The sequence below is a fragment of the Fistularia commersonii genome, chromosome 25 (genome assembly GCF_037954325.1).
Source record: "Fistularia commersonii isolate RoL2024-O1a breed Wild chromosome 25, RoL_Fcom_v1.0, whole genome shotgun sequence".
NCBI lineage: Eukaryota > Metazoa > Chordata > Actinopteri > Syngnathiformes > Fistulariidae > Fistularia > Fistularia commersonii.
Genome location: NC_141308.1, coordinates 5495891 through 5523476, shown reverse-complemented (window position 1 = coordinate 5523476; position 27586 = coordinate 5495891). Strand labels below are relative to the sequence as shown.

Sequence of the window (27586 nt, the reverse complement as noted above, 5' to 3'; positions counted from 1 at the left end):
ACATAATGACCAGACAGTGCTGCACCTTTGAAGTGACTTTATTATATATATATTTATATATATATATTCCATAAACAAATGTTTTGATTTCTCATACAAACTATAGAAAAGATCATGCTCTGGCTCTTATACAAAGTTTGGAATTATAAAACATGTACCATATCAGGTATAACATCATGTAAATGCAGTAGGGGGAAATAATTTAATACAGAGGATCCAACAAAAACATGGCAGCAACATCATATATTTTCCAGTGCCATTATGGTAAGCTTAAAATACATCTGGTACAGATGGTAAAACAAATCGTCTGAGGTATGTCTCCTAAAAGCTCAGTTCATCAAATGTGACAAGTGAGCATGTCACCGGCTATCTGCGCTCGTAGAGCCCGCGAAGGAGGGGTTGGGTATCTGCTTGAAGAAATCCCGGAGCCCGGTGAGCTCTCTGGTTAGCTGCTCGATGGTTTTATGGAGTCTGTCATTTTCGGCGCTCAGTTCAATCAGCTTCTGCTGCATCTCCAAGTTGCGCATCTTGGCTTTGTCCCTGCTTTTCCTCACGGCAATGTTATTCCTCTCTCTCCTCTGACGGTACTCCAAGCTAAATCTGTCCACCGCCTTTTTGCCCTTCTCCACCCTCCCCACCTTGCGCGGGGAGGATTTGGCCGAGCTGACAGCGGAGACTGGCTCCGGGGTCGTCGGCGGGGTGGGCTGCCCCATGGGGAGGCTGACCGAGGTCTGCGCGCAGGTCTCGATCTGCGAGGGCAGAGACGAGGACATGTCGCTGTCACTCCAGTCGGACTCCTGCTTGATCGGGGCCCCGAACATCCCCTTCTCCGGCCCGCTCTCCGCTTTCCTCTCTGCCGTGTAGGCGGCTGGCAGCTGCTGCACGCCGGGCAGCATGGAGTTCGGCATGGTGTACAGATCCGCCTTCTCCTGCTTCACAGTGTTGAAGAGATCGAGGAAGAGCTCGTCGTTGCAGAGCTCCAAGTTGGGGACGGCTGTCATGGACTCGATGTATTGGCTGAAGTCGATGGCGCTCTCGTCGTCGTACATGGCCGGGGCTGTCAGCTCCACCATGGTGCTCTCCTCGCCCGTAGCCTCGCTCCTGCTGCCCGGCTTGCACGGCCCCTGCTGCGGGCCGCTCAGCTTGCTGCTCTCGTAGAAGTTAGCAGACTCCATCGCCCAACTCATGTTGCATGGTGGAGACACGCAGTGAGAGTCCAGGCTGTATATGTCACACATGAACACTGCTGACTCGTCCACGTGGGTTAGGGAGGAAATTATTCAAACAGCACAAAAACACTCGTGCAACGGCTCCGTTCCCTTTTGCAGGCTTCTCTCTCCCTCTCCCTCTCTGTCTCCCTTCTCCTACTTTTCTTTTTCGCCCTTGGCTCCAACTGTCAGACTTCGATCACTGTTCTGACGTGTGACCGCTAGCATGAGTCAACTCCTCTGAAATGTTCCTACTTTGGCGGAGTGTTTTGTATCGCTCCCCGGTGACGTCACGAAGACCGCCCTCTCACTGGCCAGTCAGGTCAAGCGTGGAGGTCACGTGATATCCGGTAATTTCCCATTTGAAGAGAGCGGGGGGCGTCGCTCTGCGCCGCCCACTTTTTACTACAACTTCATGAGTAGCCGTGCTTGTTTACATCCTGAAGGCGCCGTGTGTTTGCGATGGAGATGAATGTGTCGTTTTAATTACGGTCGAGGGGGGAAAAACACCGGAACCGAACTCATTAGCTGACGGACATGTGATTATCATACAACTATTTCGAGCACCTTTGCACAAAAACACCATTTGAAAGAAGAAAATGAACCACAATGACCACCTGGAAATACTTGCGTATGTATATGCGCTTGACTCCATTTCACAAGTCGAGCGTTTGGGGACACAATCCACGTCACTGTAAAGGTCATTCTCTGTGTTCATACCCGAGTGGCTTCAAGTGTCCCTATCATATTTGTGTCTGCTGAGTTTGGGCCTCCAAAATAAGTGTGATGAGACAAATTATGCTTGTGGCTATGCAACCTCTTCTATTTCTTCAGCCCTTTTTCAATGCAATTTCACATACCTAAAGCAGAGGTGCCAAAATTCAACTACACGAAAGAGATGAATACTTGAAGGGAAATTGATTATAGGTATCAGGCTGATATGACATCAATGCGGAAATGCGGTCACTCATATTTGTCTTGAAAGACTTGGTGGTAAATTGTTGTGACAGATAGAGCTGGCTCATATTTGTCTGATGCATGTGATATCAGTATCTCTGAGAGAGCAAATTTGCAGAATTGCAGAGCACAGAAAATGAGGCACTGAACAAACATGTCAATCCTAATATTGACTGCAAGACCTGGACATAGGGCACAGAGAAGATGAGGAAAAGCTATGTTCATTACTGAAGGACAGTTATATTTGAATTTTGTTCTTGTGCGACATGCGGATTACGTTCTGCGGTCTGCTTTTTCTTTTTTTTTATTATTGGTAAATGTAATGATCTATGACTAATCCACATTTCAAGAATGGTGTCTGCACCGCCACATACACTAACACGGATGTCTATTTGGTTAAGTGGCTGTCACAGTGCAACAAAAACATATACCAAATCATTTTACAAATACAATTACTTTTTGAAAATATATCAATTTATTTATGACACATTTTCAAATTAAAAACTAACACTTGTGAAAAAATAATAACAGAGCAAATGATTTAACGATTGCGGGTGCACACTTTGTACTACATTCGCCCAGCAATGGCAATATCTTACTCGCAGAAACTGCATAGGAAATGCTATTAATGTTAAGATTATTGACAGGTGCTGCCACATCCTCCAAACACTTCTCATGAAGTCACGTCGTTTGCCATTGGGTTTTTTAAATGGAAGGTGCGCCACATGATGGTTAGACTATGCAACTGCAGATTTACCTTCGAGTCTCATTTCACTATTGAGCAGTTACGCATCCCGTCATATACCCGACATAACATTATCAACATTCTTATATCAGGTGTGAGCTGTTTTAAATAGAGTTTCATTTTGATTTATATTCTCAAAATCCCCCTGTACTCTTATAAATCAAGAAGTGGTTTCATGGTTTCTGAAGAGTTTCTTGATTTTATATTGTTCTTAATTGTGTTTATAGTCTAATTGTAACAATTCCTTATACAGCATGCAAGAAGATACACAAACTAAATACATAAATATAGTATAGAGCGAGTTGTCATGATTCTGAAAATTAATTAATAATCGGAGGTATTAAAAGCTGAGAAAACGGGGGTCGCTCACTAAACCAATTTAATACTTATTGCGACGTATCATATAAAGAAATGACTTCTCTACAAATGAATATAGTTTTTGCCCAATATCTAAAAGTGGATGTTTATTGTATCGAGTCACTTGGAAACTCCCATTGTAGCAGCATGATAACCTGAAGTATTTCAGCAGGGCATTTTGTGTTATGACAGGAAATAAAAAGATGTGTTTTCATGCGTAATAATCGTAGGAGCAGAAATCCACCCAAACTTCAATTGTGTGCTGGATTTTTTTCTCAGCTCAAGTATCAGGGCCTCTCATTGCAGTGACAACAATGTGCCATACAGCAGTGATCCCCGACCTTTCTTGTACCAGGGACCAGTTTTATGCATGAAGATGTTTCCGTCAGAGGCGTGGGGGTTCAAATAATAAAAACGTCTGTCAGTTCAAAGTATTTAATGTGAATTAAAGTGATTCCACTTTATATTAGGCAAATACAACATTAAGTGCGGTAGTAAGGTGAAGGCGGAAACAGTCGTGTTTCAAAATAAGAAGCTACATTTAATTAAAACGTAATAAATACACAAGAAATATGTGTAGCCAGGGAAACACAAACATAGATACAAAAATCAGACAGCCATATAAAAAGTATAATTAAAAAACGTTCTATGCGATACACTTACACCCATACATTTTTTTTCAAAATAAAATTCGTTCGCCCTGCCTTCCGGTTCTGAAAGCTGCCATAGAGAACTTGCGATCATACCGAACGAGCTGCCTACTGGCATACTCCAAGTGAGATCCAGGGGTCAAAGAGTGCGAAAAGACAAAAAGAGACTAGCTGTTATTTCATAAAATACTTCTAAATACAATTACTAATGCTTATTCGTATTATCTGCGATATTTAAGTCGTACTGAATGATTCCGTAGCTTTTAATCAACGTTGAAACCGATAAAGCCAAAAGTAACATCCCCCTCCACTTTGAGTGATTCGACCGGAAGTACAGCGATAGTTCTAGTCTGCAATTGGTCGAAAGTTCCCCGCCAAAATAGCGTCACTCGTAATTTCGCGCCAGTTCACCCACTCTGTTGCACACGTAAGGAGGTAAGATCACATTTTTGTTGAATCTGTTTTTTTCTTCTCTTTAGGGAGAGACTAAACTAGTACCTTACACGAAAAAACTTCGACTCTTTAACAAGCTTAGCAGGTTGTATCTAAATTATATTCTATTACTGACATCCCCTCTCGACTCTTATCTGGTCCTACTGGTAAACTGTCCTGTGCCATTGTTTTCTCCCGGCCACATGCCAAGTGATCGACTTTTACCGAAAACTGTAAATTTATTCGGAATGACACGATTTGCTCGGTACCTGGTGGTAGAAAACCTGAAAATTGACCGAGTGCGAGGCCATCAACGATCTATGAAAGTAGTCGCAAACTGTTTATGTAACAATAGTTACACAATGAGCCTATCGAATTCCATCTTAACCAATTAAAATATGCGTCATCCTAAAATACAAATCGTTTACAATAAAATCCAACACGGGGCCGTTGAAAAGAATATGCATCAGCAGTTTTTTTTTTCTGCTCAAATCAAATCAAAAGACCAAGCTGCTGCGACCAAGCTGCTGCATCATGCAAACAAACTGACGCTTTACATTTAACTTGTATCAAAATGTCCTCATTAAAATCAAATACTACCAATTGACTTGCAGTGTGTCACTAAAGTATGCAATTCTATCCACTATATGGCGTGAAGCGATGATTACTTAGTGAACCATCATGATGCTGACTGTCACCAAACCAGTGTATATATTTACATAAACTGCTTGATACGCAAGTTGCTTTTTGATTCACTCACCATCATTTTTGGAGACAAAATGGAAACTACTGAAAATGTTCTCTAACCTTACTGTATGACCTTTTTATAAAGCAGTTTGAGTTGGTTATTGAAATCCTGTCCCATTAGGTTTAACTAAAATATGATTTCAAAATATATTTCACATTTTTTCTTTTTACGTCCCATCTTAAGGGGTTGATATTGCCTTAATTAAATGTTTCTCTCTAATTCCACAGACTTTTCAGCAAATATGTCCTCGCCAACATCAACTCCTGGCGGCCGAAAGCGTGGAAGAAACACCAACCCCTCCACACGTACGGTGTCTTAAACCCTTTGCTTTATATAAACTGTATTGCAGGTGGTGCCATCAGAATTCGTGTCTCTTTGCTAAATATTTATAAAAGAAAAATTCTTTGTGATTTAATGTGGTGTGTAACCTCAGCGAGCAGCGAAGTGCCCACCTCGCCTCCATCACAGCGGCGGAGGGGTCATGACTCATCTAATGCGGACTTGATGCCCATGCCTACATCCCCTCCAACTGACATGCTCAGTCCAGTAGCACCACAGGACACATCTCTGTTCTCTAGCCCTCGGCCATCAGGTACTCCATCCCCAAGTATCCTTAAAACCACATCAAAATGTTCATTTTTCTCTGATTGGGTAACAACAAGTCATATTTGTTGAATAGTTCTGCCAAATGAAGTGGACATGAGCTCCCCTCTGATGTATGGGACCCCCAGCTCCAGGATTGAGGGGACCCCACGAAGTGGTGTCCGTGGTACACCTGCCAGACAGCGCCCTGACCTTGGCTCTGTCAGGAAGGCTCCCCAAGTCGATCTCCAATCTGAGTTGGTCAGTGTAGATGTTTAATTTATTCATAGATTTATTTATTATGATAACACTCGGGGTGCCTCATGTTGACTTGTCTTCTCATGGTCATCACCCCCAGCCAAGTACAGAGGGTGCCGTAGCCAGCGAGCCAAATGCGGGTCAGCGGTTGGTCATCTGGGGGACCGACGTCAATGTGGGGACATGCAAGGAAAAGTTCCAGGTAGGAAAGTACAAAATCTTAGTAAATGGCTGCTCAAAGAAAATCCACATTTTTCTCAAATAATTTTTTTTGTCTTTGGTATCAGAGGTTCTTACAGAGATTTATTGACTCAACTTGCAATGAAGAGGAAAATGCTGGTCTTGACCTGAATGAGCCTTTATACATGCAGAAGCTGGAAGAGGTAGAGGGGCTTGTCAAATTTGACACAAATTAACATTACAAGTGTTTCCCATTTTAGACCCTTTGTAAAAAAAAAAAGATGTTTCTCTCATTATTCTGCAGATAAGTGTTGTGGGTGATCCAGTGCTGAATGTAAACTGCGGTCACTTGCAAGCTTTCGATGCAGAACTGTACAGGCAGCTCACTTGCTACCCTCAGGTACAGTGCTTGCTATTTTCCTGAACCTCTATTGGCTTTACTTACAAAGCCGCAAAAGTCATATTTGATAAGCAGCACATTTAGCATTTATCCTTTCTGCCTCTACAGGAAGTAATTCCAACCTTCGACATGGCAGTAAATGAGCTTTTCTTTGAGCGTTTCCCCGACTCCATCTTGGAGTACCAGATTCAAGTCCGCCCTTACAGCGCTGTCAAAACCAGAAACATGAGGAAACTAAATCCAGAAGGTGTGTATTATTGTTGCTAGTATTCCAGCAAATTGGGTAAAAAAAAAATCCCCAAAAAAACTTCTGCTCAGTGTTTTTTTTTTTTTGAATATTTGCCTTGGGTTCCATACATAATCATCATCATCATCTGTTTTCCACCACAGACATTGATCAACTGATCACCATTAGTGGCATGGTGATACGGACCTCGCAGCTCATCCCTGAGATGCAAGAGGCGTTCTTTCAATGCCAGGTGTGTGCCTACAGCACCCGTGTTGAGGTGGATCGCGGACGCATCGCAGAGCCCGCTGTATGTCGCAACTGCAACACTACCCACAGCCTTGCCCTCATTCACAACCGCTCTGTCTTTTCAGACAAGCAGATGGTGAGTATGTTGTGCTGTTGAATGATTTGGTGATAATACAGATTGATGGTTTTAGCTCCTGCCTAGTGTATGATTTTTTTTTTTTTTTTTTTATTGATTTGAGAACTCATTGAAAATGTGTTGCCGCTGAGGTCACAATGTCTGTCCTTTCTTTCGTATTCCACTTACAACAGATCAAAATTCAGGAGTCTCCAGAGGACATGCCCGCTGGTCAGACACCTCACACCACTGTAGTCTATGCTCACAATGACCTGGTGGACAAAGTTCAGCCAGGAGATCGAGTCAACATCACAGGTTAGTTGTCCTTTAATTTAAATGGCCAAGCCTGTTCAGTCACACATTAAAAATAGTCTTCAATTTTACTCAGGCAGTTTCTCATCTGTCATGATTGTTTTAGTGTGACATGTTAAAATTTTGGCCTGAATTAGGCACTTGAGGTAGCTGTCATGAAATGCTTAACATGAAATAATGTCTAGACACCATGACTGATTTATCCAGGATAAACCACAGACTTTAAGAACAATATTCCAACTGGGAGGGTTGTAGTTTTAGAGAAAAAATATTTGCTAATGCAAAGTCAATAGATTACGCAAGGGGGAAAATGTGAGGATTACACCAAAAAAAATTGCTTAAAAGGAATTTGAAACTTTATGCCACACAATTTTGTTTTATTATTTTATAAAGACCTCCGACATCTTCAAGGCTGATTGCTCAAATGATGAGTACATCTACTGAAGTCCTTTGAATGCAGTAATGGATTTTCCTTTTATTTGTCTTGTACTTGTGAGAATGAATAGAAATTTTCATTACATCCTTGAAGTTTTTAAGGAGCTTCTACTTGCCAATTTTGTCCAAGCATTTGTTCACTTCCCCAAAATCTGGAGTTTGTATAACGATATTCTAGAACTTTTAAAGGATTTCGTTCTCTAAAATGTGCAACAGAAACATATTTTACATAGCCTTTTAGTGCCTACTCTGTCAATATATTAGTAACTGGTACAAATTTTAAGTATTTTAAAATGACAAATTCTTCACATTAGAGTGGAACACAAGCCAATGTTGACTTTTTAGATAGATATCAAAACTTTTATTAAATCAGTGTCTGCTTTCATCTATTATTTCTGTTCAGCCACTGCTGTTTTCACTCATCAGTATCCTAAATGTTCGCAGGTATCTACAGAGCAGTCCCAATGCGTGTGAACCCACGTCAGAGCAATGTCAAGTCGGTGTACAAAACTCACATTGATGCCATCCACTTTCGCAAAACGGACGAGAAGCGGTTGCATGGAATGGATGAGGAAAGTGAGCAGAAGCTCTTCACTGAAGACCGGGTACAGACCCTGAAGGAGCTGGCAGCCAAGCCAGACGTTTATGAGCGCCTCGCTTCCGCCCTGGCACCCAGCATCTATGAACACGAGGACATCAAAAAGGTGTGCATGACAGAATGGAGGCTAATCAAGAGGGAAAATGTTTAGTTAAAAACAAAAAAATCAGTTTTCTGATATCTGATTTTCAATATGTTATTCAGTCATTTCTTTTGATTTTCATAATGATCCGGTGGCTTGAGCACATGAGCAGTATTTCACTTTCAACCTCAGCAAAAACTACAAAATTACTTAATATTAAGAAACAAAAGAAAATGGAATATATCAGAAAACTATAATTACATAGATCTACCCAGAGTTCAGAGAGAAATGAGAAAAGATGAATACACAAAGTTAATCCCATCATGTTATTTTGAGATTGTGGAATGAATCGGATAATCCCGAATGATTACAAAATGGTCAATCTTGTCAGCAGCCTTTCATGAGTGACCTGTTCTTGGGCTGCAGGGCATCTTGCTGCAGCTGTTTGGCGGCACCCGCAAGGACTTCAGTCAAACCGGCCGTGGCCACTTCCGTGCTGAGGTGAATATCCTGCTCTGTGGAGACCCAGGCACCAGCAAGTCCCAGCTGCTGCAGTATGTGTACAACCTGGTGCCTCGTGGCCAGTACACATCAGGGAAAGGCTCAAGCGCCGTGGGTCTCACCGCCTATGTGATGAAGGACCCCGAGACGCGGCAGCTGGTCCTCCAGACTGGAGCTCTGGTGCTCAGTGATAATGGCATCTGCTGCATCGATGAATTTGACAAGATGAGTGACAACACGCGCTCTGTGCTGCACGAGGTTATGGAGCAGCAAACCCTCTCCATTGCCAAGGTACATTTCATAACCTATATGCTGTGGAATATCACATAGGCAGAGAGGCAGGCATAATTTCTCACAAGATTTGTGTTTCCAAAAACCTGTAGGCTGGAATCATTTGCCAACTCAATGCCCGCACTGCTGTGCTCGCAGCTGCCAACCCAGTAGAATCTCAGTGGAACCCCAAAAAGACCACCATTGAGAACATTCAGCTTCCTCATACGCTGCTGTCCAGGTTCGTACTCCTCTTCATAATAGTTTTGTGGTTTCTTTTGTGTTGTAAACATCTAATATACCGGTTTTGTTTTTTTAAAGACCTTCAAGTCCTCGATGGCACTAGTGTGCAGGGAGATTTTACTGATGCCATTACATTTCCAATTAAGATACATATGAAAATAATTAACTGGAGTGGTCAACACTGCTTGTATCCATGACAATATTGCATTCACAACCTGTAGCACACTGATACAAGAAGTAATTGGATTTTAATTTTAAGGATGACAATGATCATATTGACTTATTTATTTTTGACAGATGGTGGCCTGTCGTAGCATAATTTTGGGGGTAGTATTTGGAGCATTTTTAAATGAGAGAGAAATATTAATGTTTCTTCCACAAAATGTGACTATCTTGCTAATATGATTGACATTTCTTGGCACAATTTTTGACCTGATTTTTCATCAATCAACCATTTTAAATCGACTAGAAGTATTTTCTGGCTGTAAATGTTTTAAACTTAAAAATTGTCCCATTTCTACTTATTCCCAATGTCATTTTTTTTGCTAATTTATTGTCATTATTCAATATCATGATAGCCTGCCTCTTGGAAACTAACAATTTTCTTAAAGGATAAAAATTATGTAAACTGATTAATTATAAAAATATGTAGTCTTTGCACAGGTATAGCTTGTATGCATTTGTACATTGTCAAGATCAGAACAGCTGTAAATCACTTTAATCAAATGATATGTCCCTTCATTCTATTTGTATCGCTCAGCTGTTCCCGTTTTTAATCTTAAAAATATATGCTCCTTCAGATTCGACCTGATCTTCCTGATGCTGGATCCGCAAGATGAGGCTTATGACCGCAGGCTGGCCCACCACCTGGTGTCACTGTATTACCAGAGTGAGGAGCAGATTGAGGAGGAGTTCCTTGACATGGCCGCGCTGAAGGACTATATTGCATATGCACGAACATACATTAATCCCAGACTGAGTGAGGAAGCCAGCCAGGCCCTGATTGAGGTGTGTTGTCCCCATCGTTCCCAAACCACTACAATTTCTTTTTTTAACTGACTGCTGACTTCTCTAACTCAAGGCATTTAACCTTTTGGATCTTGATCCTCAGGCCTATGTTGACATGAGGAAAATCGGCAGTGGAAGGGGGATGGTTTCGGCCTATCCCAGACAGCTAGAGTCTCTGATTCGGTTGGCAGAAGCCCACGCAAAGGTGCGTTTCTCTGAGAAGGTGGAGACCATTGATGTCGAGGAGGCCAAGCGGCTGCACAGAGAGGCTCTCAAACAGTCAGCCACAGACCCCAGGACTGGATTTGTGGACATTTCTATTCTGACAACAGGTGAGGAAAACAGTCTAGCAGCTTAAGTACTCAGCGCAGCTATGCTGTGAATATTTGTTCACACCATTAAATGCAAGTCAAGGTACAAAAACCCTCAGGAGCGTCCAGCACAGGAAAGTGGGAGGAAAAAGCTGAATGTCCTGGAAAATCTTCTACCGTCTGTGAAAGTTATCCAACAATCCAATTTTCGCAAAGAAATTAACATCTTTAGCAGTTGTGTTTCATAATCTTTGTAAAAGGAAAAAGAAAAAATAGTTGTTTGTTCTCTTGAAAAGACTTGTACATCTCATAGCATGCAAGAACATAGCAAATCAGTTAAGAGTATAAACCCTGTTTCACTGGATCATTTCACAGGTATGAGTGCCACCGCCCGCAAACGCAAGGAGGAACTTGCCCAAGCCCTGAAGAAGCTTATCCAGGCCAAAGGAAAAACCCCTTCCATGAAATACCAGCAGCTGCTTGATGACCTCAGAGGACAATCCGAAACCGTAAATATTTCATTTCACTCACTATTGCACTGCTACATTTTCTGTAGCTAAATCTAAGAAAACATTTTTATCTGAACTACTGTATCTGCCATGACAACTTAAGCAGGCTGAGAAAGAGCTGAGATTGTTGGAATTCTGGGGCAAAGGAAGATTCAGCTGAATAGTATTTTTTAAAAATGGTTAAAGTCATCCAAGTGGTATATATTATGTTTCACGCATTTCTGTAATTTGTGTCCTCAGGCGATAACTAAGGAACTGTTCGATGAAGCTTTGAGGGCCCTGGCAGACGAAGATTACCTCACTGTTACTGGAAAGACTGTTCGTCTCCTCGCCTGAGTCGCACCCTGCCTTGTATAGCTGTATTTTAAATCTTTTGTCCACCTGCTTCCTGTTTTGTAAAAAAAAAAAAAAAAAGACAATTACATCCTCCACTTGTTTTCTGTCAGTGTCTTCTGTTTTGATTATTCTGGACTTTTGAAATTTGAATTAAATTTTCCATGTGACTCATTTTGGCTTTAATATTATGAATATGTGCTTAAAAAAGGGCTTTTTGTATACTTACCTTTTGCAATGTTCTTGTTTGTGTAATAAAGTCACTGCTTAAGACACTTAACTTTACAACATATAGCTGAAAGATATGTCTTTATGTTTAATGAAAATAGAGCTTACTTAGTTGTTTTTTCTTGCACTTTTCGTTATCTATTTTGAATTGGGAATAGTTTGCATGTACTGGACCTTTGATAAAGAAGGAATAAAGAATTGCAGAAAACTCACTTGAATTTAAGAAGCTCCTGTCCATATTTATCTATAAGCAATCTTCATGTTCAAGATGTTGCTTCAGATTTTGTTGGTTTGCACTAAATGTATGGTGATGTTTTACAGAAGCAACTTATTTTCTTGGTTCTTCACATAGTCATATTTGTAAATCTCCACATCTGTAGCAATTTCATGGCATGCAGGCAGGAGGAGCCAGGGATTGAACTTTTCCATCCAGAGGTTGTGGCATTTTGTTTTCCCTTTTTCACTAAAATTTACTTTGACAAAGGAGGTGGTACTGATATCTGCAAAACATGACAATGGAAAATAATTTCAGACAGATAATGACTTGATTCAGACCGAAGGGGAAATTTTCAGGGAGAAAAAGATTTGCAATTGGTTTAATGACCAGAAATGTGATATCCCCCAATACATTCATAACTATGTTATTCCATCTAAATCTTCAAAATAAATAGGTTCATCATTTTCAACGTCTTAACTGTAGTCTTCTAACTTCTCATGTTTAATAACTGATCTGCTCCCTACTATTTTCCATCGTTTTGCAATTGTAGCAAGACTGCATAAGTATCTGCAAACACATTATATGGTGTCCACGGAGGTTCTCGGTAATCCAGGTCATGGATAATTCTTGTTCAAATCTTTTTGTGGCAACCAAACTTGCCTCCTAGAGGCTTCTTTAGTTCAGAACTGAACCGAGAGGTAAAAACATCTTCAACGGAATAAATTCAAGTCCGGTTCCTAAGAAATTTTCAGCAAGACTGGTGCATCTGAATTCACAGCTTTGTTGTGTAATTCTGGTGTGCATTACTGTCAATGTCCATAGAATGCTTTGTTTTGGTTCTATGTTTCAACCATGTTTACATATAAATTAATGATCATTTGGGTTCTGAAATTGTGCTCATGGTTTGAGTGTGTACTCACCTACCTGTACCCCCCTAAAGGTTCACTCACATTCTACCACCAGCTACCATCTACAGACTCCACAATAGCAATTGAATTACTAATGCAAATTCAGGAATACTTAAGTGAGATATCTGTCAGGACTTTAGAATATTAATTCTGATTTACATATTAATTTCAAGTTTTTTCCACATCCAATTTCTGTTTCTCCTTTTGCAGATAGACATCAAGCATTTGGCCTGCTCCTTAAAGAATCTCAAAGTTGCTGAAGTGGTGAGCCAGGATTACAACAGGTAAATATATGACAGGAATCACCTTTTCAAAGATTATGCTCCCTAATGAATGTGTCTGTTCAAAATCCATACAACCAACAGGAATACCTCAGGAGGGATTAACAAAGCAGAAAGTCTCATTCATGGTGTTTCCAAATTCTGCCTTCCGTTCATGCTAAACCATAGCATGGGATAGTGCATCACATGTGAACCTGTACAGAACACCCACATAAACGCCTGGGCTTTCAAGTGTTAATCTAGAGGAGGCCAGCAAAGTTGCAGGGAAGGGATCCCCTGCAAGTCTCCCCATGATGTGACACAATATTTACCCTTCCATTTTCTTCTGGTTATCTGGGGTCAGGTCACGAGGGCAATGGCTGAAGCACAGACGCCCAGACTTTTCCCTTCCTGGCCACTTGGTCCAGCTCTTCTGTGGAGATCCCGAGGAGTTTCCAGGCCAGCTGAGACACATAGTCTCTCCAGCGTGTCCTGGGTCATTCCTGGGGCCTCCTCACGGTTGGACATACCTAGAACACCTCATCTGGGAGGCATCCAGAACAGATGCCCACTCTGGCTCCTCTTCGTGTGGAGCAGCTACTCAAATCTGATTCCTGATCCTATCGATAATGCCAGCCATACATCTAAAGAGTTTGAAAAGATTTGGAAAAGACTTGTGTAAAACCGTCTTTTCCAGCCTAGTCTGAGACTAGTGAGCCCATCGCTTTTCCTTCTCCACTATGTCATGATACGTTGGACTGTTGAAATTGTACAAACTTTGCTGTTCTTCCCACAGCAGCACCATCCACTACTCTTTCTAGATGGTCCATACTGACGGTCCATCCTTTGCTGTTACCGTTCATCCATACCGCAGAAAACTCATTTCAGACGCCTGAATCTGTGACCTTGCTCTTTTGGTTGCTACTCACAGCTTGTGAGCATAGGCGAGTTTAGGAGCATAGACTGACCAGTAGATTTAGAGCTTTGCCTTTTGGCTCAGCTTCTTCTTCACCACAACAGACCAATGCAGAGTCCGCATCACTGCTGATGCTGCACCGATCTGCCTGTCGATCTCCCGCTCCATCCTTCCTCCAGTAATGAACAAGACTGAGATATTTGAACTCCCCCACTTGGGACGGGACCTCATCCTTGATCCAGAGGGGGGACTCCGCCTGTGTCCTGCTGAGAATCATGGTCTCAGATTTGGAGGTGCCAATCCTCATTCTGGCTGCTCCATCCTCATCCACCCCTGAAGCCCTGCCACCGAGGAGCATTTTGACCATCTTGGCAACTTCAGCCCCAGTAGTATGGGAGCCCACCCCAAGGTCCCCTGATTCTGCTTCCACATTGGAAGGCATGTTGTAGGATTGAGGAGGCAGACCTTGGAAGTATTCCTTCCACCAATCCACGTCACAATTTGAGGTCAGTACTATGATAATCATCCACACTATACAGTAGGGATGATTTGTTGATGGTGCTGTGTGTTGACAATGCACTGCTCCCCATCCCCCAACCTCCAACCCGGACCACTGGATGGTGGACCAGAATCTCCTCAAAATTTCTTTGGTTCTCCACAGCCCAACTGAACTTCTCCCATGGACGAGTTTTTGCCTCACCAATTAGCAAAGCCACGTGCGGTTCGGCCTGCCCGTACCTGTCAGCTGCCACCGGAGCCCTACAGACCAGAACTCCCTCTTAAATTTGACAACATGAAATATATAATAGCGTTTTTTTCAGGGTAACACCCTTGTGACAGTAAAACGTCTGTTTAATGAGCAATAGCTGTTGTTGGCCACAGCTACCCCAAACAAGCCTGCAATACAACTAACTGTTCCCGCTCAATTCCAGGTAAAAAAAAAAAAATCAATTCCTTGTAACCAGAACCAAACCCAGATAATTCCCAGCACCCCAAAATCACACAGAAACCAAGCATCAACATGAACCCCAACATTCATGATTTGCTACAATATATATTTATAAATTTATGTACATATTCATTGCGATTTTTTTTTAACTGCATCCATTTTCTATTTTCTTTTTGATGATATAGGTCAAAAATGAATTTTACCTGCTTCTTAAAAATGTCATAGTTTCTGATAATGTAATTGTTTTCAAAATCACAAGAAAGGCACAAACCAAAAAATTATATTTCTAAAGTTAGCTCAACACAACAATAGGTGTGGTTTATTCTAACTTTTTTTTTGCGAAAGGCCAATCACACTTTATGTAAAAAGAATCTTTCATACTAATTTCAGGAATTCGGTCAGCATAAAACCGGTTTTTGAAGCGATCGGAGGGCGGTCATCCATGGATGCCACTCTGCAATGTGCTTTTTGATTTGATAAGCAAGAATTTAATTATAGTATAATTATAAATATCAGCAAATCCAAACGGAGTTCACTCCCTGACTTTAATTGATGTAAATACGGTTTGGACGGGTAATGTGAGAATATAATTTGTGCACCAAAAGCCGCGATAGTGGATATAATTTGGGATCTGACACGGCGGAATACAGATCTAACTCCAGAAAAGGGACAGTCGCCGGAATGTGGATCCATGAAATGCTCCGCCGGCGTGACGCTGCTGTCGGATTTAACAGCCGTGACGTCACGCTTCTCCGTGCTTCTGGACTCGGCTGAAGAAGATGGCGGCCTCCTCAGGTTTGTATGCCTTCGGGCTAACGTCTACAGCGGCTGGAAAGTTGAGAGCAGTCAAGGCAGCGCCGTGAATTTGTTCAACACGTACGGTCGTTAGCTCGTTTAAGATGTCAACTAATTATTTTTTATTTTCGGGGAAAAAGCCGTTCTCGTTAGAGCAGTCAACTCCGTGAGCGCCATCTATGTCATGAAGGTACTGTGTTGGTAGCTAAATCAAGGCGTTGGGAATAGCCTCCCCGTTAGATAGCCAAAACAGCCCGATGTTTTTATGATGCGGCAGTACACTCTAAACGTGTCTCATCTATATCTCTAAGGCAATCAATAGTTAACTTTCATTTCGTAATAATGTGGAAGACGTGCTCAATATAGCGGCTGTAAACAACCTCATACGGTTCTTGAAAAGGTTACCTTAGCTATCGTGGCGACTAGAATATTCTGACAACACGGCAGTGACTATCCCTTGGGTGAGCTCCTGGCTACCTATTTTTATGTTAGAATTTTGTATTAATACGTGCATTGTCAAGGCAGTCGTATTTCTGGGCGTCAATATTCGCCACTGTTTTATACCCCGTATAGAAATATAGACAGCCCTCATGCCACACGACGCTAATTGCAATCACGTAAGTTAACCGTAGCAGTGACCGTTATGTTTCAATGCAGGATCTGGAGCTGTGCTCTTCAGGGTTTCTCCTTTCAGCTTAGATATCACTTAAAAAGACTCAACCACCCTACGGAAATTATGTGAATTGTTCATAAGTAAGGGAGCACCGCGCCCCTGCATTGTTATGAGCGATTGTTGTACAACCGTCCTGGATTTAAGGTTAGACTTTCCACGCTTTATCTCAGCAAATAGTCGGGTCCCGTGTTTGCATCAGCTATGGGCAAGAAGCGTCATTCTCAGTTAACAAAACTTAGGTCGTAGGAGTCATATTTCCATTGCAAAGTCAGTGTTTTTACTTTCGGCGATTAATTTTTGCCATTTGAAATGCAACAGTGTCCTATTGATAGTCAAAATCCGTTCGATAAGTAATGTGTCACTCCATGAAGTGATTGTTAAGCGACATAATGATAACATGGGGTTGCCGAGAGTGTCTTGGGATTTTTATGTGACATGAACACGTTTTTTGTCATTTCTGATTTGTCAGGACATCGATCATTCTTGATCTCTGACGGAGCACTTTTTATTTCTCCCATGCTAAATACGCCGGACCCCTCTGTCCATAATTATCGAGCTCAAGTTTGCACTCTGATTTGGTTCCCTCGTCTTTTAAAGCGAATGATCGATTACTGTATTATGCAGTAGCAACTGTAACTGCAAAACTATACACACTGCACACTGGTGATCTTCAATTTTACCATCTACATTTAAAGTTAACACCTTTTTGTTGAACGTTGTTTTAATACGTTTTGGGTACAGCCGCTGCTAACACTATTAGAGTTTAACCAATTATTCTTTAAATTGTCATAGCAGCTAAAGCCAAGGTGGTTCAAGTAATGAGAGGAGCAGATGTCACCCCAGGCTGTAAAAAGCAGAGAGCATGCTCTGAATTTATTTCTGAAGAGTTGCCAGGGGAGATGGCCATGTCTCTGACTTCAACTCTAGATTTCCCAACCATGAATTCTGCTTAATATACACAAATTACTGACATTGGCAGTCAACGCGTAGAAGAAGGTAATAACATGTCATAAATGACATTTTAGAGCAGATAATGTTGTGAAAAAGTTTAGAAGTGTTCTAATCTAGGGGTCAGTCTTTCATTTCACCATGTGTAAACCGTAGTAATAAAAAATTGTTGTGTTTTGAGAAGTTAATTTAATTTGATTCGCAAGTTGAAAGTAGCAATGCAGGGGAAGGTCAAAACTTAATTGTTTCTTAATCTTTCTGCCAGCTGTTTAATACATACTTTTGATTTCTCTTTTTTCTGAAATTGTAGTCAATGTTATGATTATGAATCTCAATAGTTTCACTTAAGTGATGTCCCTCTCAAGTCCAACCATCCATCATGAGCTTTAAGTGGTTTATAATTTACAATGCTGTGAGTGGCTGTCAGTCAGTATGTTTAATGCCAATGTCTGAAACTGTCTTCGTAGGACATTTTGCCAGTAGCTGGGCACTTTGACTGACTCATGTAAAAAAGATCTTATAATCAATTCAGCTGGTGACATTTGTCATAAGATGTATGTCTGTTACCCTGAATCATTTATTCAAAATCAGTAGTATAGGCCCATGTGCTCCAAAACCCATGACTGCTTCTAAACTCTTGTCAAGAAAGCTGGTTTTGTTAAGAGTCGGTATTCAGCGGCCTAAATTTTTTTTTGAAAAGGTCTTTGTAAACAACTTATCAAATTAGATTCACTGTGGCTTTATGTCCATGTCAATCCATTAAGAGGTTTATTTCAGGTATTTTATTTTCTATAGCGATTTCTCTCTAGGATCAGCCAGTCAGAGGTTTTGTGGTAGAGCAAGCTCTGTTGGAGGAAGATTTTTTTTTTTTTTCCAGACTCAATAGCTAAAGGAACTGAATGTACACCACAATGTCAACAACTAACTTGGCTGGCTGATCAGAAAAGAAGTAGTACGCTATTGCTTGCATCCTCTTTAGTATTTGCAGGTATGGAGGTTATGGAGTAACGCATGATGAAGAAAAATATTTACTGTGAAGTTGGAAAGAAAAAGAAATCTAATCGTTTATTTGGATACCTATACAGATAAACAATGCAAGGTAAGAAACATGGCATAGTAACACAATTCAAATTGACATTCCCTAAATTTGAAAAATATAAACCAAATTAAAAAAGAACATTAGATGTTATACATTTTGGAATATACGTGTAAACAAATAAAACACAGAACAGCTCAGTGATTTTTCTTAGTAGGAATCTTGTAAGACATGCTCATAGCAATACTTTTGACAATGTGTTCATAATTCAGATACCCATAAACATGTTTCACACATCATGCAATTCTTCATGTTAGACATATCAACAATTTCCTTCGGGATAAATGAAGTTGTTCTTATTCTTCTTATTCTTATTGTAAGTACTTAATTTTGTTTACAGTAGGAGTAAGAGAGGAAGGCAGAGCATTGTACAAACTCTTAGCTGGACATCAGTGATTTGTTTCATGGCAGCTGTAATTTCCTTGTGATGTAAAGAGTAATGCTGATCCCCGAATCTTTTCGAATCCCGTTTTCTCTACAGTTAGACATTTTTGGTATGTTTAGTTGCGTCTCTTGGGTAAATGACCCTTCTTCAGCAGCAAATGTTTGTATGTTGCTTCAGTCACATGATAAACATCATCCCCCACCCACTTGCTCTTGCCCTTGACAAAACTCTTTTCTGTTCGCACACTCGCACTAAATCAAAGATGATATGTTTTGTAATATGGAGCTGGTAAGTTTTTAAGCCATTTCTAATTTAACTGATTAAGATGTCTCCATGCACACATGATCTGAATACAGGTAAGGTTGTTTGAAAGGGGGGCTGGAAGAAGAGTTTTTTGGCAGACTTGTTTAGCAGAGAACTGGGAAAAGTGTAAAGTTATGATAATCACTAATTTCATACTCTTTCTTTGGGCATTTATTTAAGGTTTAGGAAGGGTTGCTCTTTATTCCAAGCTCTAAAGGTGCATTTACCTAAATGGTGTATTTTCACCATTTTTAATCACACTTTTAGTGAGAAATAACAAATCAAGTGTATTGTCATTGTGGTGTCTGTTTAGGAGTTAAAGTCCCACGCAATTTTCGCCTGTTGGAAGAGCTTGAAGAGGGTCAGAAGGGGGAAGGTGATGGCACAGTCAGCTGGGGCCTTGAAGATGATGATGACATGACTCTAACACGGTGGACAGGCATGATCATTGGACCAGCAAGAGTAGGCAATTCCTCTCTACAGAAAGCACCGGCAAATATTATCAAATACTTGGCATTCTATCACTGACACAATTTGTCTTTGGTTCTCTTTTTTTTCTACAGACCAACTATGAAAACAGGATATACAGTTTGAAAGTGGAGTGTGGACCCAAGTACCCAGAGACAGCCCCGATTGTTAAATTTGTAACTAAAATTAGCATGAATGGGATAAATAATTCCAATGGGCAGGTAAGTGTCATTTCAAATTTGACAGGGTTGTGAATGAGTGCAGTCGTGATAATCAAGCCAATAATTCATTTTTTTTAACACTTTTTCCAGCCCTTACAATTTAATGAATTCAGATGGTATAATTTGGTTTAGTAAAGTTATAGTAAACAACAATCATTTTAGTACAAAATGTCAAGACTCATTAGCACTGGAAAATATTAAAAGTTGCCAATGTGGGTACAGAAATGGTACTTTTGAGGTTATGAGTGCTGAGTATCTTAAGCTTGCCTTAATTCTAGCACATTTTTTCACAAAACACCATGGAAAATTCACATTAGAGCTGTGGCTGTACCAATGTCTACTTCTGCAACAATTTAGAAAGTAGCAACAAGTGACACTGTTGTACTAAGATGTTTACTAAAGACGCCTTTTATTTCTCCAAATAATCTGCCTAAAACTTCCTTTGCTAATCCAGATAGATTTCTTCTCTTTCAAATACAAAAACTATTGTGATGTCGCTTGGAACACCTTTTACATCTAATTAAATGTCAACTTAAAAATGTTTGTTAGATCACATTAATTTCAAGTAATACATGTGCAAATATGTACAAATTGAATGGGCTTCTTAATATGTCAGATTAAGATTTCACATATTTGTAAGAGATTGCTTTTTATGGCAGTATTCATACAATTTTGTAATCACCTTCTATCTTCTATTTAATAAATGCATATCACAAATAGTTTATAACCTCAATAGTATTCTTTTTTCCTCATCGCATTAGGTGAAATTCTGTCTACATAAAAACACACAAATTTGTCCAAGCGGTCTCCAAGTGGCACTACATGAACACAAGACACATGTAGTTGTTTCTGGAAATTCTCAGTCACACAGATCATTGATTTCCAAGGGGAGGTGAATTGAGGGCAACTTGAATCCTCCACAAATCCAGTAGCCCTAGGTTTGATTTCTCTCGGGAAGACACTCCGAGATTGTTGGAAAGAAGCAAAGAGTATCTTAATCACATTGCAACTCATGATCAGTTAGCTACTGACAACTGTCTATTTGAACGAATTGTCTTTGTAAAACTTAGCTGGCAAGGTTTATCAAATATTCAAAGCTGTGGTTGTTGTGTTTTTCTACTTGGATACATTTTCCTTTTTTGTATTCCTCCGTAGCAGCTTTATCCTCCGAGCTCAAAATGTCTTTTGCAAAGAAAAAAAAAACAAAAATAACCCTACACATCTTTTGTTGTTGAGAAACAAGTTCAGTGTTTTATCAGCAACTTGAAGTGTCTCCCTCTTACAATAATTTTCAGATAGATCACTTGAGGATGCAGTGTTAAGCAAAGGCGGATGAGATTTGGCCAGTTTTTTTGAGTGTCCATTACAGTCCTTGCAGGGAAAACTTTCTTATAGTCTCACAGTCTCGCCCTAATACATTGTAATGTGTGTTAATTCAAAGGTGTCAGCAGAACAATTTGGCTCTTTTTATCTCTTGATTGGTGATGAAATCTTAAATTACTTTGTTGGTGATTAAAAGTCACACAGCAACACCGTATTCGAGGCCAGTGATCTTGACCTGCCCTCTGGCGTCTTTGTTCCACCTGAAAAGTGTATTCCCTAAGCTTTGGTACTTTTGATGACTTGAATATTATCCTCCCAGTCAAAGCAAATTTTCCCTGTTACTTCCCTCCACCGAATCTGCTTCACTCTTAGCTACTTATTTGTCTCTCATTGCACAGTTTCTTGCAGAATTCCCACATTATACAGACAATAGTGGGTCTGCTTCTTACCAAGTTGCTTGCAGATGTAGCTAGTGGACATAAGCATGATAACAAGCATTAAGAGTGCAGATCATAAATTCTCCAGATGTGTGTTCTAGATCCATCCCATAGTACTCAAGACTTAGTTGTATATGTATTATGCATCCTGGTTGTATATGTAACACAGTTTGCAGTAATAATGGTTGTCTTGGACTTGAAAACGTGGTTTTAGAGTTAGCTCACTGGGGTTGCCTTCAGCAGAGTGACTGTCAATTCAATGAAAAAAAATCTTTATTGGCCCCCCTGGGGGCAGGTACCTGTCAGTACCTGTAATTAATGTTGTTGGGAAAAGCTGTCCTTTTCCCTTTTTTTATTCCGGAGAAATTTTGTTTCACAAGCTTTTATCATCGGTACCTCTGCTGGGTCTCTGTTGTTATCCCCTTCCCAAAGATCTGACTTTGAATTTAAATAGTGTCTGTAACCTTGGTGTGAATTTCATCCTATGTTACTATGATATCATTGCCAGTACCCCAACAATTTCCTCTTTTCCAAGGTTCATCTATAGAGTACACTGTGATGTGATTGAGTCATGCAGGTTTTCCTTTGGCAACCCCCCCCCCCCCCCCCCCCCCCCCCCCGTAAAAAATTCATTGGATTTTTGACACAAGCCAAAAAGGATTCCTTAACTGGTAGTGTAAATGCCATCTTGTTATAAAGGAGATGAAAGATGACACAAAGATATATGCTTTTCATTGGTTGTGTAAGCAAAATTGGGAAGTCTAATATGTTTGGTACCTTCAGATATGTCCATCAACAGTCTGTAGTTTGTGATCCAATGCAATAGCAGCTCAAGCTTTGTCACAGTCTATCATTGGACAAGTTATGCATTTTTCTTGTGTAGTTTGGTTGGACTTTACAGATATACAAAAATCCGGCTACTACTGGGCCTCAGTATGGCTATCTTTCTTGTAGTTTCTATCACTGAGCAAGGGAAAGCTAGTCCCTTTCATTTTGAGCTGTACCTCGTGTGTGTGTGTGTGTGTGTGTGGGTGTGTGCGCGCGCACGCGCGCGCAAATATGTACAACCTCTTGAGTAAACTTTTATTCTTGTTGGGAAATAATAGAATGAAAATTTCTTTTTATGATGGTGCGTGCGTGTGTGCATTTTAAACATGTGATCGGGGACCACCTCAGTGACAGTTTGGATTTGCTCCACTAACCTGGTTGCTGTATACTGGGATCCCTTCCAGCAGCACTTCTGAAAGAACTTGAAATAGCAATCTATGATTTAACCTGGAGATGTTAAAAATGTATTGTAGAAATTGTAGGTGTTGTTACTTAGGAGTGCTTGTGAACTGTTGGTCCATCTGCAGCATCCCTCATTAGGTCTCAAGGACCAAGCATGAACCATTTGACCACTCCTGAAGCAGTTATTACAGCTTTCTCCCCTATCATGTTAAGTCTTGCTGTCTCTCTCAGGTTCCCTTCTCTTTACACCATGTATGTTGAGCCCTGAGTTTGCCAGTCGAAGTAACCATGCTCTTTCTGCTCTCTTGTAACCAAAGCTCTTTTGGCAGATGCCACTTTAGGGTCTTATGTGGCCTGGCTGTCTTCATATCATCATTGAAGGTCTCTTGATTTTCTCATCTGCCGTCTGGTATGGTTAGGTGTCTGTTTAACTGTCTTGAGTATTTCTAGTTGGCTGCAGCTCTGTTACTCAAGATGTCTTAGTGTTGCTTCACTTCAGTTTATATAATTCTTTGTTGCCGCTTCAGTTACTTTTTCAATGAAGATATCATGTGTGCCATCAAGGTTTTTAAGGAAAGGCTCTTTGGAATCTGGTAGTGCTCTGTTAGTTTCAAGAATTGACCCCTGAATCTTCCTTTGTAACAAATTGTCACTGTTTTCAAAAATCTGTGTTTCCCTCAAAAGCTTTGAACAAATAGTCTTGGTCTTAATCTTTCCAGTGAAATGAAGCTTTTTTGGTACAGAGCTGCTCATCCTTTTTTAAAAATGTAAATTTCCTGAGGTTTTAAATTTATGACAGTAACAAATGTGTCTATCTTTGGCCTTCCATGCAGGTTTAAGGCCAGAGGTGATAGCCTGCGTCATAGCCAAAATGCCCGAAGACTTGCTCTGACTTCTTTGGTGCAAACTCTTCAAAATGTATATGAGAAGGATGACGAACTTTGTGCATTGTCGTCCCTCAATGACTGGGCCATACATATGGAAGTTCTTAGGGGAGGCCATTTTCTGCTGTCTTGGCTCTTGATAAAGGCTAAATATAACTTCTCCTTGTGTGATCAGACACATTCAAACTTTGACCCATCATCTTTGTCGTATTGTAAAAGGCTTTGTGGTATTTCTGCTGCTCAAGACATTTTTCTTTCATCAGTGGCAAGTGGTGAAGCACTCACACTCCTCCCCAATGATGCTCCTTCTACATCTTTCTCAGAAGTCAGCAGATTTCAAAATATATCAGAATTGCGTCCACTTCCTCTTGGTTCTAGCTCCTTTCCAGTGGCCTTAATTTGTGGAGGTTTACTCTTTACTCCTATTTTCAGTTTTCCAGTATGATCCCTGTTTAGCTTGCCTGGTGGTAGCATGTTGGAGAAGATGCTGCTTAGTCAGAGTTGCTGTCTTTAGCCTCAGTGCTTTAATGCACCACCTGGTGGCTCAAACCTGGCAGATGGCATTTCTCCGGCTGTCTCGGCAAAAAAAAAAATGCTGACTGAAAATTACATGTTTCATGTTTTATATGAATGTTTTGATTTGTAAAACAAAACCAAACCAAAAAAACACCTTTTTTCCCACTTCACACAGGTTGGTTTTGATGCAAATTATAGTGGGGGCATCAAATTGAGTTCCATGCCAGCCAGAAGCTATAAACAAAAAATGTAAGGTCAAGATGAACTTAAAACCTAACATTAATTTCACGTGTTCCCTCTGCTGGTACAGCCAAGAACACAATTTGTAATTAGCTTCACCGATTCCCTGCTATTTATTGATAGCTACATGACTGTGTTCATTTTGTAGACACTCATACATGCCAGCTGGGTGTTGGCTTTGTGTCATGTTTTTATTGAGGCCAAAACTCTACAAATAAAGAAAGAAAGCAAGCAGACCCTTGCAATATCAAATGACAGATGATCAGTTAACCGAACAATCAACAAACATTAACCAGAATGATGGGAAGTATCACAGCTTTATAATTGTCAATGGCTCGCTATAATTTTCCCCCCTGTCACAACTCAACTCGGGTCTTTGCTCCCATTAACCGTATTCATATAGCACTCTGCCTGCTAGCAGTTATACATTGAACAGGTGTTCTTTCGAAAGGATATTTCAGTCAAACCCATTTTGTTGAATACGAATCACTTGGCCTGTACTCAATGAGATAAGTCTTCATCTCAACTCACATCGGATGTAAAGTTTATCAAATGTTCTGTGTTGCAGTTTTGTGACTCAATTATTGAAAATGTTTTTTTTTTTTTTTTTTCTTTTTCTGTTTCTCACAGGTGGATTCGCGTAGCATACCAGTATTAGCAAAATGGCAGAATTCTTATTGCATTAAAATTGTTCTTCAAGAGTTAAGGCGTCTAATGATGTCCAAAGAAAATATGAAGCTTCCACAACCACCAGAAGGACACACCTACAGCACTTAATCATAATGGATTGTTCTGACCCTCTGTCTTAAACCTTACTCTTAGAAATATTGTGTAAAATCATCGAGAGGCTCACTTCGCACATCAACAGTATCGTCTGCAAGAGCAAGATTGGACTTTCTTATTATATAGTTCATTCAAGAAAATGTCCCTGCAGTTAAGCACTTAGTAGATAGTCGAGACTACAAAACCAGTTATCCGCCTTTAATTAAGTTGTTTGATAATGACTTCTATGTACAGCTTCTTTCAGCTTGAGTGGGCTTAAAAAGAAGCATGATGCCATGTTGGAGGCTCAACTAGAGTCCCATTAGTCCTATGTTCAAATGAGTGAGCACTGGTGTAAAGAATGAATACATGTTGTATAACTAATACCTAGTTGAAAAGAAGCTACACTTCTGAGTCATTAGTCAAAGTTAGAAGGTTTTGTCACCCCCCATATAATTCAGATTGCTCCATACAAAGCTGTGACTGTAGCCTAAAAGTAGTGTCACAAAGTAAAGATTTAGAATATATATATATATATCTATATCTATATATATATGTATATTCACAGATAGAGATATATATATATAAATTTATATCTGTATTTGACACAATACCAATGTTTCTGTTCTGAAGATCATTGACATGTAACAGACGTTGAAGCCTGTTCTGTTCTGAAAACCCTTGCATTTAACTTTTAGTGAAAATGGCAGGTGTATGACCTTGTGATTTTCTGAAATTAAAATCACTGTCTGCGAAAAATAAAATTCTAATGTTTAAAGTTCTTTGTGTACATCCAAGCTTAGGTTATCTTGCCTGTTTTGCCTTCAAAATTGCAATTTCAAATCTCTTGGGAGCCGGATGTGTTTAGTCGTACGATATACTGTAAGTCCTTGCTGCCTGTGTTTGGCAATGTATGAGAAATTAGGTTAATGAAACTGCACACTCCACATATTTGATCCCCTGTACAATGGAATTATATCGATAAGTCATTTCAGAAACACTATACATTTCATTACTGGCCTTTAATTGGATGAACCAACCTGTTTCTAAACCCTGTTATATTGTACATTCATTTCTGGTTGACAGTGTATAAACAATACAATATTAAATAATATCAATTCAGTGATGAAAAACAGTCTCATTTCTTCTAAAAATTGTATTTCACATGTTTAATAGTGAATATTTCTTTTGATTGCATGGTTGCATAAAGTATTGTAATTGGTGTTAACAGATCACACTTTGTTGGCATTCTTTTACTGTATTCTCTCATTTGACCCATTATAGTTTCAAAAATTGCATCAGTTGACATCAGTTCAGGCAGTGAAAGAATTAATTGTTTTAGTAATGGAATATTATATAATATTAAACTTCGGCTTTTCATGCTAGACAGGTGCAATACATTTTTTATGGAATGTTAAGATGAAAGCATTTTTTTGTATACCTTGCATCAGTTTTAATTTGTGCTTTCTCCATTGGGCAAAATAATAACAGTACTGTTGTGCCGGGAGTAACTAAAAATGGTCCATGGAATCTTCCACGAATGTCCTCCTGGCCATAAATCTGTCTTGCTCTGTGGTCTGTCACTGGACAGCTTTTGTTGTCCCAAAGCCCTGATGAGCACATGTTTAGTGGCCACTCACACGGTACTACTGTCAGGACTGAAAAATGCCAAAAAGTGTTGCCTGTTTTTCTTGCATTTTTTTTTTCTTATAAAGACACATATAATCTTAAGACTGATTCATTCGATCAAAATTGCTGGGATCTCAAAGGCATCTTATTTTATGGGTTTATTCAATTTCACTAAATCTGTAGAATATGTTTGAATATGTATTTGATTGAAAACAAGTCCTTCTACTACATGTATACACACACACACCCAAATTACATTTTAGTCTTTGAGGTGAACATGTTGATGAGCAACAGTCTTAAATATATCATCATTCTATCAATACCAGCATTACCATTTGGTGAGTCTTGACATGGTTGTGTACCCTGCTCTCAACTTACTGCAGCAATGGCCATCACTTTAGAATTCTATACCCTAGAGGGCGCTGTATATCCATGTAGATTCTTGTCTGAGTCCTGTGAAGTGGGGAGTCCTTTATACAGAGGACATGA

The 27586-nt window shown here is 40.1% G+C and overlaps 3 protein-coding genes across 5 annotated transcripts; 2 read left to right on the top strand and 1 right to left on the bottom strand.

Annotated features, from left to right (window-relative positions):
* Window positions 1-22: 22 nt before the first annotated feature.
* cebpd (CCAAT enhancer binding protein delta) lies at window positions 23-1461 on the bottom strand. The gene has a single exon (XM_086172958.1). The coding sequence runs from the start codon at window positions 1236-1238 to the stop codon at window positions 360-362; it is 879 nt and encodes a 292-aa protein (XP_086029084.1). The 5' UTR covers window positions 1239-1461; the 3' UTR covers window positions 23-359.
* Window positions 1462-1648: 187 nt separating this feature from the next.
* mcm4 (minichromosome maintenance complex component 4) lies at window positions 1649-11999 on the top strand. Of its 2 annotated transcripts, none has more exons than XM_086172956.1 (17): window positions 1649-1839; window positions 5325-5402; window positions 5531-5689; window positions 5777-5940; window positions 6038-6139; window positions 6225-6320; window positions 6422-6517; window positions 6626-6764; window positions 6908-7128; window positions 7302-7422; window positions 8299-8558; window positions 8961-9326; window positions 9419-9546; window positions 10349-10556; window positions 10660-10888; window positions 11243-11376; window positions 11617-11999. In XM_086172956.1, exons 1-17 carry the CDS (start codon window positions 1818-1820, stop codon window positions 11710-11712), a joined length of 2619 nt encoding a protein of 872 aa, XP_086029082.1. In that variant the 5' UTR covers window positions 1649-1817; the 3' UTR covers window positions 11713-11999. The 2 variants fall into 2 exon arrangements, with proteins under 2 accessions (XP_086029082.1, XP_086029083.1); XM_086172957.1 differs by lacking the exon at window positions 1649-1839 and adding an exon at window positions 4301-4352.
* A 3913-nt stretch (window positions 12000-15912) lies between these two features.
* On the top strand, window positions 15913-26601 carry ube2v2 (ubiquitin-conjugating enzyme E2 variant 2). 2 transcript variants are annotated; one of them, XM_086172959.1, is made up of 4 exons: window positions 15913-15982; window positions 19701-19849; window positions 19951-20076; window positions 25337-26601. In XM_086172959.1, exons 1-4 carry the CDS (start codon window positions 15967-15969, stop codon window positions 25481-25483), a joined length of 438 nt encoding a protein of 145 aa, XP_086029085.1. In that variant the 5' UTR covers window positions 15913-15966; the 3' UTR covers window positions 25484-26601. The 2 variants fall into 2 exon arrangements, with proteins under 2 accessions (XP_086029085.1, XP_086029086.1); XM_086172960.1 differs by lacking the exon at window positions 15913-15982 and adding an exon at window positions 18583-18702.
* Window positions 26602-27586: the final 985 nt, after the last annotated feature.